Source organism: Pteropus medius, unplaced genomic scaffold (genome assembly GCF_902729225.1).
Source record: "Pteropus medius unplaced genomic scaffold, Ma_sr-lr_union100, whole genome shotgun sequence".
Classification (NCBI taxonomy): Eukaryota; Metazoa; Chordata; class Mammalia; order Chiroptera; family Pteropodidae; genus Pteropus; species Pteropus medius.
This window is the reverse complement of record NW_024342473.1, coordinates 2,332,608-2,350,810: the sequence shown is the minus strand read 5'-3', so window position 1 is coordinate 2,350,810 and position 18,203 is coordinate 2,332,608. Positions and strand designations below refer to the sequence as shown.

Sequence of the window (18,203 nt, the reverse complement as noted above, 5' to 3'; positions counted from 1 at the left end):
AAGATTTTGGTAAATTTTTTATAGTGGAGGGTCGTGATAGTATTTACATTTACTTCAGGGCCTGGCAAATTCTACCCAGCACAGGAGAGCAGCGCTCCTCCTTCCCAGGCCTATGACAGGGCTGGGAGGGCCCAGAGAACTGTTTGTCTTAGACTTCCCATTCACAAAGGTGAGACCTCAAGTGGAACATTTATGTCATCTCCACGTAAAGTTAGACACACAATCCTTTGATTATATTTTTATGTTAAAAGCATTAATTTACTACAATTATCATTTAAAATACACTACAATTTTTTAAAACCCTATGTAGCCTTTCATTCATATTTTAATATATTTGGAGCCCAAAAGATAGAGGTGGCTCTTGCAACCCCTGTAAAGGCCCTCGTTCCTCACCTTCTCCACTGACCTGACCACAAGTTGGGCCTCTTCATTGATTATATTCGAGACTCCCATTTTTCTCTTTGTCCCCAAGGTCTAAATGTTGATTTCCTGCACATTTCACAGTGTTTTGTTGGTATATCCTACCTTTAACATGTATCATAACCATAGTTCTATTTTTAATTTTGTGACGTAGCTTCATACTGTTTCTCATAGTGACTGTACCAATTTGCAATCCCACCAACAGTGCACAAAGATGCCTTTTTCTTCACATCCTCATCAACTCTTGTTATTTTTTGACTTATCTGACAGGTGTGAGATTGTGGTATTAATTTGCATTTCTCTGATGATTAGTGATGCTGAACATCTTTTCACATGTCTATTGGCCATCTAAATGTCATTTTTGGAGAAATATCTATTCAGGTCCTCTTCCCATTTTTTAATTGGATTGTTTGGGTTTTTTGATGTTGAGTTGTATGAATTCTCTATAAATTTTGAATATTAACCCATTATCAGATGTATCATTGGCAAATATCTTCTCCCATCCAGTAGGTTGTCTTTTCGTTTTGTTGATGGTTTTCTTCACCGTGCAACAACTTTTTAGTTTGATGTAGTCTCATTTGTTTATTTTTTCTTTTGTTTCCCTTGCTCAGGGAGATATTTCAGAAAAAAAAAATATTACTCAGAGCAATGTCACAGAGTTTACTGCCTATGTTTTCTTCTAGGAGTTTTATCTTTTCGATCATTTTAAAATGTAAAAAAAAAATTTAAGTAAAAATTATTCTAAACTCGTGAGTCATACAAAAAGAGATGCCAGGTCAGATTTGGCCCACAGTCTAAAACAGTACTTTGCCAACCCCTGTTCTAGACTAAATTTTTAAGGACAACATCCTTGGCAAAATTCCTAACCCATTCTATGTCTAGCTGTGAATTAAAAGGATTTTGACTGCCTGGTGCCAACTAAAGAATAACAGAATCCAGCCAATAAAATATAGTCACCTTTGCCTTTAATGAATTTTTTATGAGAGGTGACATCTGAGCATCTAAAACCTCACAGAGGTCAATTGTTCTCAACTTTGGCTTTACATTGGAATCATCTGGGGGTGATTAAAAAACCTGCCATGTCCAGGTCAATTATATCAGAATCTCTAGGCTGAGACCAAAGAATCAGTATTTTTTAAATCTCTTCAGGTGATTTCAATGGGCAAACAAGGCTGAAAATCACTGATCTCAAGAGGACAAAGAACTAGGACTTCATCAATTTGCAGAAGAGGTGATAGGGTTGTTTCTGTTTACTAGTAAATGTTTGTTTAGTTATAGTTTCACGTGTGAGAAAAATTGCTCTGAGCCTTGGGTTCATTATAATATGATGATGAGGTTTCTGGAAGAGCAGCTAGCATGCATGCACACCTCATGTACAGCAAAGAAAACTATCAACAAAATGAAAAGGCAGCTTATGGAATGGGAGAAAATATTTACGAATTATAGATCTGATGAAGGTTTAATATCCAAAATATATAAATAACTCATACAACTCAAAAGAAAGCAATTCAATTTAAAAATGGGCAGAGGAACTGAATAGACATTTTTCCAAAGAAGACATGTTTATGAAAAGGTGATCAACATCACTGATCATTAGGGAGAGGCACATCAAAACTTCAATGAGATATCACTTCATACTTGTTAGGATAGCTCTTATTAAAAAGACATGAGATAACAAGTGTGGGCGAGGATATGGACAAAAAGGAACCCTTGTGCACTGTTGGTGGGAAAGTAAATTGGTGCAACAACTGTGGAAAACTGTGTGGAGTTTCCTTAAAAATTAAAAATAGAACTAACATGGGTCCAGCAATCCCACTTCTGGGTATTTATCCAAAAAATATAAAATTACTATCTCGAAAGGATATCTGCACCCCCCTGTTCATTGCAGCATCATTTACAATAACCAGGACATGGAAACAACATTATTATTCATTGGCTACTGAGCTGCTGCATGGATAAATGACAAAAAATGATTTTCCAGAGGTAGCTGGCATCTCGAAACAAGAGTGGTCTCAGATCATTGTCAGATCAGGGCTGTTCCCAGTGACAGGTTGCTGGGGTGAGATGCTTTATGGGAGCCTAGGAATTGGCACAGTCGCTGAACAAAGGCAAATCCACAAGATCCAACAGACCCTGAACGATTGGGAGGAGCTGTTTGATTTAAGCCTCGCGAAGCCCTTTGGTTTCAAAATCGTTTTCAAAGACGTGTTTCTCTCCTTTGTTAATGACGCTATTATAGAATGGAGAGGTTTCAGGACTTCTGCTAGTGATCCCTCTGCTGGCTGCCCCAGCATATTTCAGTTTCAGATTTAGTTGGTAGTTTTTTAAGTAAATGAAACTTAAGAAGAGCTCCACCCACCTGTCATGTTCGTTCGTTTCCCAACTATAACCTATTGCCTGGCTGACTTTGCTCCAGTCTGACACTGACTGGCCGGACCATGGCTTCAGTGCAGGCTCTGGGGGGTCCCAGTGCCGGGCTGACCTGTGCTCTGATCCTGATATTCACAGTGCTCCTGCAGTCCCTCAGTGTGGCTGTGACTTACATATACTTCTCCAATGAGCTGAAGCAGGTCGGTACAATGCTCACGGGGCGGACAGAGGCTGTCAGCACCCTCGGGATAACTGCCTCTCTTTTGCGTCTCTATTTGCTTCTATTTAAGGACTTTGTAGTGGGAAAAAATGTTCTCTTTCTCTGCTTGTGGACTCCAATTGCTAATGCATAGTAGTACTGAGGACTTTGCAAAAGTAAGTGCAAGGGACTATGTGAACAAAGTGCAAAACTTCTGAGGTAGTTTTTTTGTCTTCAACAGTATATGTATTTTACAATGTTAGCAATTCCTACCATTCACTGAGTGCTTTCTGTTAAATACTTTCTAGGTCTTTACTCTAATTCTCAGGGATGAGAGTAGCTGCATCAGAACAGAGCTGTGTCTGCTTTTGCTCACCAGTACACTTCTGGTGCTGGCACATGGCTCCCACATAGTAGGTGTTTACTAAATACTGCTTAATGGATAACCAACCTTTATTTTTATTTTATTTTATTTATTTATTTATTTATTTATTTATTATGGTGACATTGGTTAACGAAATCCAATAAGTTTCATCTGTACACTTTAACAATAAGGCATATATATATTTATACTATGTGTTCACCTCCCATAGTTAGATTTCTTTCTGTCAGCACATATTTGACCTTATTTACCCTGTCTACCTCCCCGCTCCCCCTTCCCTCTGGTAACCACCAGTCTATAGTCCATGTCCATGAGTCTCTGTTTGTTTGTCCTGCTCATTTGGATAATCGATCTTTATAAATGTGGTGGCATAACTAATACACAGAGAGCAGGATATAGTTGGAGCTCAACCCAAAGCCAGGCTTTAAAACACTAACAACAGTGCTGTTGTTTCAGATGTGGCTAATCCCAGTGAGTTTTCAGACAGACACTGCAGGGAACTAGACTTGGACTCTGCACAGACAGAAATGCTTTTTACATGCTGTTTGCTTATCCTCAGGCTTTAGGGCTGTTAAGCAATGCCAGACTCTTCATCCCATCTTTCTTATAAATATCTTAAATTATTAGGTGAAAAGCCTTTACATAGGCAAGTTAGACTTTCAAAATTTAGCAAGTAGAATAATACACATGTAAACTAAAATCAGAACTGAGCCTTGCAATGTCATTAGGTTTCTCTTTTTCCTCCAAGATATGGAGTGGAGACACATCAGATCTTTGAAATATATGTTGGTTTTAAGTCCGTGGCATTTCTGTGTTGACAATAGCAAAAATATAAAAGGCTAGCATTCTGTCCTGTTCCTTAGACTAAGGCATATAATGTGGAAAGTCTGTAATATAGTGGTTATCAGGTGGACTCAGCATTTTACTGTTCATAAAATAATTGAAAATAAAACTACCATTCTATGCCTATAGATGCCCCAGCTATGAATCCAGGTACATTTGACAGAGAAAAAAAATTTAGTGCCATTTTAGTTTGTGTCTGTCTCACCTGCATAAAACTTTTGGAACTATGAAAGCAAAATTGCTGAAAATAAACCAACTCAGCTTTTGGCTTTTTATATATATTTTGATTAATTGTGTATTCCAGAGAACTGTGAACTGGAAGGAACTTTGTACACTCCCATTTTATAGATGAGGAGACTAGGGAAATGACTTATCCAAGCTCAGCCCTCTCTGAGCTTGGATAAGTCATTTCCCTAGTCTCCTCATCTATAAAATGGAAGCAGAGCTGAACCCAGGTCTTTGGGTACCTCATCCCTCCACAGCAGGGTCTCCATTTTTGCATCTTGTAATGCACACCACATTCTGCTACATTATGAAGAGGCAACATCAAATCTGCCAGCTGGCTAGGAAATGCAAGGCTACAGTTCTCAGAAAAATATAAATTGCACAAAAGCTATAGCGTGTTTGCTAGACAAGTTTTCATATTTCTTAACCATATGTGATTGAGTTTCTTCTTTGGAAGGTCTTTTCAGCTCCCATGTAAATTGCAGATGCAAATAGATGTCTCTAATAGAAGAGTGTGGGGTAGACAGGGACAAAGAAATGCTGTTTAATTCCATTGCCAATCATATCTCAATTCAGGTGGCCCCAGCTGTTACCCCCACTGTATCTACTAAGAGAATGTTTTAGTCTAGTAGTTAAAGGAAGAAAAGAAATAAACACTTAAAAGTAAATGAATGTTCTATGCCAGAGTGTGTGGAAGGAAATAATTAACTCAGGTTTATATTTTTGCACTTGAAGGACCTTGATCAAACGTCCACGGTTGAGTACGGAACTGCATAACTCTGTCTGGAACCCCTCATAAAGAGTTATTTTGATCTGGAATGAGATTGTCTTTCTATAAGAAGGAGCAGATCATACCTAAGTGTGATCCTTCTTCCATGCTTTAGAGTCCTCTAAGTTCAAATAGCAGATAAAAAGAGCCATTTTCCCATTTATTTCCCCATAGATTTGTACAAGGAAATAACATCTCTTTAATCCTATTGTTGAAATGAAAACGGAAAGAAAAAAAAAAACTTCTGACCTTGCATTGACTTCCTGCTTTTCTTTGTACTATTAACTAGTTATCAGCCTGGGACATATGTGAGTCTGTGTATATTTGTGTGTGTGTGTGTGTGTGTGTGTGTGTGTGTGTGTGTGCGCGCGCGCGCACACACTTAACATCAAGCAAGGACTTTGTCACAGTACAATGATCTGGCCATCATAAATGTTTACTTTCAATCAGGAGGAAGTAGCAAACATTCAAATAGTGTTTCAAATCTATGCAGGTAAATCAATAGCTAGTGTGGACATTTAATGAGGCAGTGTTCAGATTTCTAGTGGCAATGTGGTCCAGACTCTGTCATCCAAGAGAAGTAGAAAGTAGAAGTAGAAATCAGAACTAGAGTCTACTCAGACAGCCAAAGCTCAGACAGCCAAAGCTCAGATCAAGAAAGAGAACATTACCTGAACCCCAAAGTGTTTGGCTAACTTTTTATTTAGGATCCTTAAATTTAAACAGACTCCACTGCCTACTTTGCATCTGGGTGGGTTTCCAGCTTTAGAGCGGGATCCACACTATGTCAGAACTAGAAGGGACCTCAAAGATCACCACAGTGAACCAGCTCAAAACTTGAGTGGAGAACAGACACAGGAGAGAAGCAGCAATTTGCTGAGGGACATATAGCTAGTTAATGGCAGGGCGGTTAAGGACATTGTGGCTCTGGCTGCCTGGCCCTCACTTGTATCATTTCCACCATCTAACTTCTTGCTTTTATTCAAAGGTCATAGGACAGCATGCTTACTTCTCTTTCAAGCCATGAGTTTATCCAAGGTGCCAAAACCTCTCTGAATCTGTCATCATTTTCTATAGTTTTAACTTTTAAATGAACAAATATAAAAAGCATTTGTGCATAATATTGTGTTATATTTCACTTCATCCTAGATTCAGGACAAGTACTCCAAAAGTGGCATTGCTTGTTTCTTAAAGGAAGATGACAGCTCTTGGGACCCCAATGATGAAGAGAGTATGAACAACCCCTGCTGGCAAGTAAAGTGGCAACTACATCAGTTTGTTAGAAAGGTAGGTGGACGACCAGGTGACTTCACCAGCCAGTATAGAAGGTCAGAGGAGAAGGAATATTTAAGATCATCACGTCTAGACTCCTCATTTTGCAAAAGAGGAAACTGAGGCCCAGAGCATTTAAGTGATTTCCCCCAAATTCATAGAACTAGAAAAAGGTATAACAGCACCAAATAGTGGGTCCCAGTCAACTCCTGGTCTAGAGTTCAGGCCTCTACTCTAGACAGCCTCCTCATTTAATCTAATCTTTTTATCTCACATGTGAAAACTAAGGCATAAATAGAGTAATATGTTCAAGGTCACACAACAATAAAAGATGTGTGTAATTTTTTTTTCAAAAGTCAAAAGAGGCCAAGTAATAGTATTTTATATTCTTCCTACATGTTGATCTCTGAAAACATATATTTATTTTTGTATGCACATAGAGACAAAGAAAGAGGAAAGGAAGAGGGAAGAAAGATACATTGAGAAATTGAAAGTGAAGACACCTCAATTTACAGTTAGTAAATGAGAAATTATAATATTTTCTGTTTATAGAAGTTGCTTGAAAAGGATCTCTAGCAGAAATACTATGTTAGCTAACAGTTTATTTCACTAAATACAATGACATAATTTTACTTTCAGCAGTGTGACATGTCAAATTAAGTTTCTTCTCTCAGGCTCTTTCCTTCTTTGTAAGACATTATTTAATAATAATTACTTTCTGCCTACCCAGAAAGGTCAGATGAAAACAAGTTTATGAAAATTCTCTGTAAACTAGGAAGCACCACCATTGTTCAAAAAAACACTGGTGACATTTCCCGGGTAAGAGGAAGTTGTGTTTTAAAAACAGGATACTAAAAATAAATAAATAAATAAAAAGGATTCTAATTCCATTGTTTGATGCTCAGTTTCATTTTCCATAAAATATAGTGTTATTCTGGTGGTTAGGAATTTGATTTATAAACTCGAACAGTCCTCACAGGAGAGCTCAGACATCACTTATGGTGCTATTTCTACAAGAAATGAAATCACACTTTCATCTGGGAGTCAGAGAAACACATCTGCTCTGTGGCCACCCTGGAAGAGTGCTGTACTGAAGCAGCTATGACGCCATCACCTCAAGTGACAAGGACCGGGAAAGGTCCAGGGTTGGGGGAGGATCCTGAGGAACTTAAGGAATGGGATCCACAGTCCCTGAGGTTACAGGGGTGGCAAACCCACAGGTGGCAGGGGAAAGAAACTTAGAACTAGTGTAAAAATCTGGAGACTGAGGAAGTAGTTTAGAGTCAGGGTCTGGGAGTGGGAAGATAAGAGAAGTAGTGGGGTTAGAATTTATGTATCTCTTCCCTGCTATTTTTCCTCTCCTTCCCATTCTCATATCCTGCCACAAACTAAAATAGAGAGGAGCTTGGAGAGGACACAGAGGGGAGGATGAGAATGTAGGGAAAAATAATTCCGCATTTTTCCCAGGCACCATTAATTGAACAGACTATTTCCAGTAAATATCCTACATTCACTATATATATTATCTCATTTAATTCTCATAACCGCTCTATGAGGAAGAAATCATTTTTCTCTTATTCTTCTTCCTCTTCCTCCTCCTTCTTCTTCACAGATAAGAAGTTAAATTTCACATCAGTTAAGTAACTTGAGAAAAGTTTCCCAGAGCCATTCATTGACAGATTTGAACCTAGGCCATCTGACCATACTGTAATTATTCTTGTATTCTGCCTTTCACACTGTAGGAATTACCCTTCTCTCTTTCCTGCTAACTCTTCCTTCTTCCTTCCTTTCTGTCCCAGAATGAGAGAGAGAAGAGAGAGAGAGAGAGCGAGAGAGACAGAGAGAGAGAGAGAGAGAGAGAGAGAGAGAGAGAGAGAGAGACAGAGAGAGAGAGAATACTAAGTCTATCTCTCGTTTTCCCTTCCCATACCTCAGTCCCCACTGGATGAGAGGTAGTCTCCCCATTATTTGGAGTCACGGCTTGAGGCAAGTGAAGAAGCAGAGAGTTTCTGATTTGGGATGGGAGTACAGAGGAGGGGAGTTTCTGGCAGTTGCAAAATTAACAACAGTGACAGGAAAGGAGGGCAGTGATGGGCAAAGCCCCTGGGGGTGACAGAACTGAGTGGAGCAGAGTTTAGAATCCATGGGTGACCCAGGTCGTGACTTGATGGGCATCATGAGAGAGAGGAAATATGCCTTACATCTTGAAGTTTGGGCCTACCCAATCATTTAAAGCCCCTGAACTCTATTACACACATGTGTGCATACACACACAGAGACAGTGAGGTGACATATCTGCCACATCCATCAGCCACAAGGAGGCTTGGGAAACATTAAGCTGACCTAACTTGGCAGATGGCTCCTTCCTCCTGTGTTGCTCCAAGTGTGATCTTTCAGACTTTATCCAGAAACAAAATTTTCTCAGACAGAGGACCATTCTCTGATCACCATGTAGGGATGTCTGCCTCAATATTCACTCCAGCTGCCATGCTACCTCATGCCAATTATATGCTTGAACAAATTAAAGCTTTCTAAGTTGATATCTTACACAGGAATTTCCTGTTACACATCAGAAAAGAGAGCCATAGACCTTCTGTAATAAGTTTAAGATTTTTAGGGAAATTAACAAGCTTTATTCAATACTATTTGCAGATGATTTTGAGAACCTATGAGGAAGACATTTCTACAGTTCCAGGTAGTATTTTTGTTGTTGTTATTTTAACTTTCTACTATCAACTTCATAACAGTGTGAATAACTCTCCATCCTCTTCCTCTCTGATCCCATCCACAGATCCCACCTCTGAACCGACTGCTGCTCAGTGTCTCAAACTACTTGATTCTATTCCCTTCTTTGCATTGATAGCTAGAAAGCACAGTACCAAATCTGTGGCCCACCTACAGCCAGACTTTAGTTCAGCTGAACCTTGTTTTTCCAACATGGATTTTCCTTTCATCTCAATTTCTTCAAATAGTTTTTTTTTTCTTTTTATCTTCTAATGTGTTGCAAATAAGTCCTCTAAATCCTCTCTAGAACATGGCTGGAAGGTAAATAAGGGCCACAAAGTTACCAATCTTCTCTGCTTCTGACTGCCATCAGGCTCTATGCCTTTCTTCATGCAGAAGCCCCTGGCTCCATCATCCCTTTCCCAACAATCCTGCTGCCAACCCACAGTTCTCATGCTGTGGTCCACATGCCACAGCCATCTTCCTATTCACAGTCAGCAGCCTACTCTTGACCCCATACCCTCCTTCAATGCTGTTACCCAGGCTGGCCTTGTTGATCCTCCACCTGGCTTCTTTTGTTACTGGCTTTTCACACAATTGGCTCCTTCTTATTCTTCTTCCTCCACATCTAATTGTCAGAAACTCCCTGGACACCTTTATAATTAAGTTCCCCTACACTCTGTTATTTCTATCATACTTACTGTGTTCATTTCCTTTTATTCTTATATATATTTTACTTACTTACTTACTGTGATTTTTTACTTACTTACTGTGTTCATTTCCTTTTATTCTTACATATATTTTTTATCTGAGCGTTGTCTGATTTTTTACCAGTTTGGCAATCCACGAAGACAGAAAACATGTGTTTCACTCATCTCTCTATATCTAGCACCTAACCCTATACCACAAGCCTAGTAGATTCCCCACTCTTATCTGCACCACCTTCAGGGAGTGTGTGTGTGTGTGTGTGTGTGTACTTTGATCGAGACGAAATTCCTATAACACACAATTAACTATTTAAAGTGTACAATTCAATGGCAGTGCCAACACCATCTCTCTCTACATAGAAGATTTTTTAATATATATGTTTGGTTGCATAAATATGTAAATAAAATAGCCCCATTTTCCCATACTCATGGCCATATAGGCCTGAATACATATACTAAAGACTTACAGTCCTGGGGCATATCAACCTGGCAGAGTGGAAACAGCTTTATATATGTATGTATGTCTGTGTGTATGCATATATGTATATATGTGTGTGTGTGTGTGTGTGTGTGTGTGTATTTATATGTTGTTAATGAAATCTTCCTAATTCTCAGCTATTCTTTTCCAGTCCAATAAGCTTCTTTGTTACAGTCTCATTTTCCTTTTTAAAATAGTTTTTATTAAATAAGAAGTATAGGACCTCATCCTAGGGTCTAAGCATTCTTTCTGATCATTTCCCCAAAGGCAAAAGCAGTAGTGAGAGTAGTGAACACCCTATCTCTTTTGATAAGGCACACCAGATCCATAGTCTACAGTAGATGCATATACTATTTTCAATGTTGTAAGAAAAAAATATTATTTTTTTATTCATCCCAATTATGTACTTCTCAGTGTACAAAGTCGTATCCATGATACCCAAATATACATTTTTGCAGGTTTCTTTTCTGGGAGGTGTTTGCTATTGCTATTTCCTCTCTTTAGAATTTTCTTCAAATCTAGGCTTTCCCCTATCCTTGCAATGACTTCAAATGTAAGATATTTATAATCATATTTTGTTATTGAATACTTAAAAATAAAGTATTAAGGCATAAGGCAGGCAAGGCATTATGAATTATTTATCAATGGAGCTTAAATGTAAGTGGACACATCAACCTTGAAAGCTGAGCATCCTGAGAAAAATATGTAATTGACTATGCATCCCCATGCCGTGTTTGATCTTTTTTTTTTTAACATTTTATTTTTTTATTTTCCCCCTTCCTCCTCCCCTCTGGTAAATGCTTGATCTTCAATACTATTTAAATGCCCACCCATCTTGAATAAGCAATATTAATACCAGATTAAAAGAAATGAAAAGAGATTCTCATTTTCCATTCATTTTTCTCCTATGGAATTTTATTACCTCTTTTTAGTTCCCTCTACTAATAGCTTACTTTTCTCAGTCCTGATCAATTATAATAATCTGGTAACTTGCCAGCCTCCAGCCCTCTCACCTTCTATCTGTCAAACCTTACTATGAGAGATAAAGTTAGCCTGAAGAACAAAACATGTCTCTTCACTTCCCTGACCAAATCTTTCAGAGTCTTTTCATGTCCTGTAAAATCTAAATCTCTTAGCCTCACATTCAAATCCTCTATAGTGTGGCTCATTATTCAAACCTGAAACTGGACTCCTCTCATGCCTGTGTCCCAAGAATGCTTTGTGCATCCTGCCTTGGGCCTTCTCCCATCCCTATGGGCCCCAAGCCAGACCATCCTCACCCTGTTCAGATAATTATTCTTGCACCTCAAACACTTTCTTTCATTTGTTTGTTTATAATTCTTTTACCTTGTTTCTAGAAGAGTGCCTGGCATAAATGTGGTGGGCACTTTGGTTTATTGGAGTAAGTGAATGAAAGGGCCTTAGCACAAACCCTCCCCTGACTTCAGCTCTCCAATAAATAGGAATCTCCCTCCTCTAAATAGCCATCACTAGTTCTATTTCCCTTAGGTACATTTTCACTTTCTAATTCATAGCTTCTCTAAAAGACTGTTTAAGTCCCTTGAGGCCTCAGTCAGTGTAATCAGCGATTAATCTTTGCTGCCTCTGTAGAATATAGTGCCGTGCATTGTCCCTTGGGAAGTTTGATCTGATGTTTTTAAAGAGTAGTTTGTTGAATTTGTATATTTTAAGGCTGTTCCAGGATATTTCAATAAATGTGATTTGTTTATTATGATCTAGTGAATCAGCAATTTATATGCTCATATACTAATTATCATGATCAATATGTCAATTTGTGTTCCTTTTGGGAGGTGGGGGGAAATGACTTTTTGCTACCAGCTTGTAGCATCTACGGACAATTGTGATCACTGCTGCTCCTTTAAAATCAGTAGTAGCTAGCAAAGAGGAAAAAATAATTGAGATAATGAAATTGGCATCATACTTATTTCTATATATAGAACTCAAAGTGGAAATTTGCCAATACCTGGTTACTTGTGTACTTTAAAAGACTCAGCAAAGATTATTATAAGTCCACAGTTTTGTTTGTTTGGTATTTTTGGAAAAGGGCCAGAATCCACTGTTATCTTCGTTGTAATTACCTCTGATAAATTATAACCCAAGTTACTACTTATTCTTCCCTGCTACATTACTTTTCAAATTAAACATAAATTGAAGTAGACTGTTAATCATACTAAAATGTAGGCCGTTTCGATCAAAACCCATATAATCAACTTTCAAAGCCTAGCACGCTCACAATGCCTAATCGACAACGGCTGTGAACAGTAATGTATTTGAGAGGCAGTTTGACAAATGCTGATGATTCTTTGTCATTTCTCTTTTTAGAAAAGTCACAAAATATTCCTTACCAAGAAATAGAAAAAGGACCTCAGAGAGTAGCAGCTCACATAACGGGGACCAGTCGGAGAAGAAGCACATTACCAGATCCAAGTAAGAAAAATGACAAATATATGGTTTAAAGTAAGGCAATGGAGGAATTTGTTCCAAATAATTTATTCTTTTAATTTGTACCTGAAATGTTTATATAGCAATTCACAAAGTGCTCAGTAGTAATCAGCTTCCAGACTGCCTGTTTTCAGAAGCAAGATTTTACAAGACAAATAACTCAATTACTGACCTGGCATAACTGGTTTTAGGAAAATTATAAAGTGGGAGAACTTTGTCTTTGAGTTTCTCATGCCCCATTTTTGCATTTTCCTTCTTCTTTAAGGTAATTTCTTTCTTTTTCATCAAATCTTCTTCCTCTTTAAAGATTCTAAATCAGTCATTTACTTTCATGATGAATTACTAAGTACCCTTATGGCATTTGCATTAGATTGAATGATAGGAAGTTGCCAATATTTGACTATTTTTTACTTACATAAATGTTAGTTTCATATTGTTTAATCAAATACATTAAACCTAATTTTTTAACTCTAGAACAAGGGTCAATAGAGTACTGTACTTAAGTGCATAAGTCTTACAATCTAAATACCCACATGGAAACCCAAGCTCCTCCTCACCTAGATAAATGTTTTGAGTAAATTGCTAATCCAAATCAATCTTCAGTTTCTTCATATACAAAGTAGAGATAGATAATCTTTAACTCATAAAACAGTAAATATTATCACATGCAAAATGCTTAGTGTATTTTAAGTACTCAATAAGTCGTCACTTTTATTACTGTGAAAGGTTTTGTCCCAAGTTAAAGAAATTTCGGGCATCAGATAATAAATTAAAAGGTTATTGGGGTTTCGGGGTTTGTTTTGTTTTGTTTTGTTTTCTGGGCAGTTGCCTTCCTGGTATTCCTGAATTCATGTTTTATAAATGATTGACATGTTCTGCCTATGAGTGAGATCATTATTATGATATTACTGTTTGCTAATATGATAGTTGTTTTAAACTCTTGAAAAATTAAATTTTGCTTTAATCATGGAGATCAGCCCAAAGTTTAAAGGAATATCATATTTTGGTAGGGCCCTTTTTCATTGACTCTCTAGGAGTTAAAGATCCAAGGATCTGAAGATCTTTAAATCTGGGATCTCTTTGCCAAACCTTGTGCCCTGTCCTATTGTGGACTAGAGATGTCTTCTGTATGGATGGTGCCTTCGATTCTGGATTGCTGAGAAAGACCAAGGAGGGCCCCGAAGAGACCCAAAGGAATAGTAAGAAGTTCTGAGCTCTTGGCTTAAGGAAGTAGATATGTTTCTTTTGGTTTCTTTATACATTTGAGCTCACCAGCACAGGGAGGAAGGCAGGGGTTCAGGACAGAAGTTCTACCCAGAACTATAGATTGCCATCTGTGTGAACCATCCCCTGTGCCACTGTTTAGAGATGAGTGTGGCAGATGTGGCATAAGTTATAGACAAGGTACAGAAAGATAAGGGACTCCCAACAGGTCATAATAATATAGAAGCCTTCAGATTTCTATATGACCAGAATTTAGAATCCTTGTCAAATTAAAAGAGCAATAAGTTTTATATTTAATTGAAGTCCTTTGTAATACCAACCAAAAAATAGGCAAGCAACAGCTATTAGGAAATTCTTTGCTTTGCTACAAACTCCCTTCAATTAACTTTCTCTCTAACCTTCATCCAGGCTCAAAGAATGAAAAGGCTTTGGGCCAGAAAATAAACTCCTGGGAGTCATCAAGAAAAGGACATTCATTCTTGAATAATTTGCACCTGAGGGACGGAGAGCTGGTTATCCATCGAAAAGGGTTTTATTACATCTATTCCCAAACATATTTTCGATTTCAGGAATCTGAGGACACTTCGGAAACAATTTCACCAGAACAGAAAAGAAAGAAAAACAAACAAATGGTACAATATATTTACAAATACACAAGTTATCCTGACCCTATACTGCTGATGAAAAGTGCAAGAAATAGTTGTTGGTCTAAAGATTCAGAATATGGACTCTATTCCATTTATCAAGGTGGAATATTTGAGCTTAAAGAAAATGACAGAATTTTTGTATCTGTAACAAATGAGAAGTTGATTGACATGGACCAAGAAGCCAGTTTTTTTGGGGCCTTTTTAATTGGCTAAATGATCTGAAAAGGAAAAAGAAAGAAAAAAGAAGACAGTGTCTTTGCAGTGTCCTTTCAATTCAGGCTGATATACTGTGAAAATATCCCACCATATCTGACCAAATAAGGCAGCCTGAGCAAAGCAGCTGCAACAAAAAGACTGCTACTTATCATTTTTAAATATATCTGAAAAGTGACCAACTTATTCCAAAAAATGAAATTGCTAAAAGACCTTTCAGGGCTCTACCTGATATCAGTTTTTTAACAGAAATCTAGAAGATTCTCAGTGTACAAGCACTTGTGTAGCAATTAAGCTATTCTATCTTCATCATCTACTCTTGAGAAGATTCCAGAAGAGAAATTACCTATTTCTTAAGTAGTAAATTGTCACATTGGTAGCTTCCAGGTTGCTGTAAGAGACAACATTCCCAGAGTTGAAAGAGAAAGGGGCACCACTAAAAGCTCATAATCTTGGGAGGTGATCCTCTGTCCATACAATACATGCAATGTGCAAAGGGAGTGCTTTGTGCAGGACTCTGCAGGAGCTGCCTCATACACTTAGATTTGGTGCAAATAAGAAAATTCCACTCGAAATAGTACCATTTCGTTAAAATAAAGTTATGTTCTGTGAACAAGGAACTACTTCTGAATGGCTTGTGCTGCCAGATCAAGCTTGCCAAAAGCAATAAAGATTTTTATTTCTAATTTTTTAAAAAATATATACGCTGAAGATATTTTGAATAAAGGGCTCAAGAATCAGTGATCCGTTAATCAGAAATCAGGGAATTTGGTCTCATGTGAGGAGGAGAAATGGGAAAGTCAGAATGACAAACACAGGTAAATCAGCAGTAAAGAGCTACCCCCACCTCCATTGCTAGATGTCAAATATCTAGTATATACCTGCCATTTATTTGCCCCTGCCAGAAGAACAGCAATTCCTTTCATCTTCCAAAACATTTCATTTCACCATTTAATTTAATCAGTTATAGAAAAAATTAATTGAGGCATTTGTCTAATCTCTTTTAATTTTTACTTGTGATCGCAACATAACTTATACTCTTTGGTTATATGCTCAAATTTTTATTTAAATGTGTCTTGATTAATCAGGTCTTCTTCAAAAAAGCTCATTCAAATTTAGATTTACAACATGCTATGACACTTAGCACTTCTGACTCTCCTCATTCTATTTTTTCCATAACATTAATCACATTCTTACATACAAACAAATTGACATTTATGTTAGAGGCAAGTCTTCTCTCTCTCTAGAATATAAGCCCTGCGATAGCAGGGAACATTTAGTCTTGGTTGCGTCTGTTTCCCTAGTACCTAGAATAATACCTGAACATAATACTCACACAAAATATATTTGTAAATAAATGATTGACGGAAAGAAAGAAAGAAAAGAAAGAAAGAATATCTAGTTACATTGAAAAAATAAATATCCCATCTTACTCCTTACACCAAAGAAACTGGAGAATTTCAAAAGTAATCTCAAAGTGGAGAAGATCTTTTAAACCAAGATTTAAAACCCAAAGGAAAAGACTGAAATGTTTGGTGATGTATAACTTAGGGATCTAAGAGAAAATTAATTTTTAGTCTATATTTTTGTACTAAAATTTTATAATGTGTTACTTTTTCAATAAAAATGACACGTTTAAGTATGTAGTTTTTATCTAATACTCATAATTATTTTCTAATACCAAGATTACTAAAAATGCGAGAAAGGACTTCTAATCTCTTTTCCACAATATCTTTTATTTGCCCTATCTTATAGAAGAGAGAAATAAATTGCTCACTTTTAATGTGATAAAATATACCACTCTTTTCCCTTATGGTTAATGCTTTTATTATAGATTGAATCATGTCCTCTGAAAAGATGTGTTGACATCCTACTCCCCAGTATCTAAGAGTGTGATTTTACTTGGAAATAGAGTTGTTGCAGATATAATTAGTGAAGATGAGGTTGTAGTGGAATAGGGTGGGCCTATAATACAGTATGATGAATATTCTTATAAAAGGAAGGCAAATTAGAGACAGAGACACACAGCAGCACTGGGAAGCTAATATAGCTTTTCATACCACATTCAAGAAATCTTTTCTACTGACATCATACAAATATCACCACATATATTTTTTCTAATTGCTTTAAAGTTTGGCCTTTCATAGTTTGATAGTATTATTTGACTATAATTTAATTCTTTGTGATGTGAGACAGGGATATAATTTATCTTACCATTTCAGTAGCCAGTTGTCCAACACTGTTCATTGGGTAGTTCACTTTTTTCACCACTGATTTTAATATCTCTTCTATCATATACCAAGCTGTCGTGGGTCTCTTTCTGTGCTCACTTTTTCCCTCATTGGTCTAATTGTCCATCCTTGCACCCATACCATCCTTTTTTTTTTTTTTTAATTGTGGTAAAATAAACATAACATAAAATTTACCATTTTTACCATTTTTAATGTACAATTTAGCGGTATTAAGTATATTCACATTGTTGTACAACCATCACCACCATCTAACTCTAAAACTTTTTTATCTTCCCAAACTAAAACTTTGTACCCATTAAGCAATAACTCTTCATTTTCCCTTACCCCAACCCCTGGTAGTCACGATCATATTTGTTTTTTTACCAGAGACCAAATTTGTGAGCACCTCTATCTTGGACTTCCCAGCCTCTAGGACTGTGAGAAATAAATTTCTGTTGTTTATAAACCATCCGAATATGTGATATTTTGTTGTCGCAGCCCAAACAAAGATAAAAGGGCAGAGAGATTATTTGAAAAAATGATGGCCAAAACTTTTCAAATTTAAGGAAATACAGGAATCTACAAATCCAAGAAGCTCAACAAACTCCAACCAGATAAATTAAAGAGACCCATACCAAGACATATTATAATCAAGCTTTCCAAAGACAAAGAGAGAATCTTGAAAGCAGCAAGAGAAAAGTGACTTGTCACATTCAAGGGGGGTCTCAATAAGATTATCAGTCAATTTCTCAGCATAAATCTTGGGGACCAGAAGACAGTAGGATGATATATTTAAGTACTAGAAGCAAAAACTTTCAAATGAAAGTTTTATATCCAAAAAACTGTCCTTCAAAGTGAGGGAGAAATTAAGACAGTCCTAGATAAACAAAAGCTGAGGGAGTTTATTACCACTACACCTGCCCTACTAGAAGTGCTAAAGGGAATGCTTCAAGTTGAAATGAAAGGACACTAGACAGTGACTTGAAGCCATATAAATATATAAAGATCTCTAGTAGAGGAAAATACATTGCAAACT

General features: G+C 37.1%; 1 protein-coding gene across 1 annotated transcript; it reads left to right on the top strand.

The window, feature by feature from the left end:
- Positions 1-2,745: 2,745 nt before the first annotated feature.
- On the top strand, positions 2,746-17,636 carry TNFSF10 (TNF superfamily member 10). Its single transcript, XM_039865046.1, has 5 exons — positions 2,746-2,990; positions 6,358-6,495; positions 9,133-9,175; positions 12,733-12,837; positions 14,485-17,636. The coding sequence occupies exons 1-5, from the start codon at positions 2,859-2,861 to the stop codon at positions 14,934-14,936; spliced, it is 870 nt and encodes a 289-aa protein (XP_039720980.1). The 5' UTR covers positions 2,746-2,858; the 3' UTR covers positions 14,937-17,636.
- Positions 17,637-18,203: the final 567 nt, after the last annotated feature.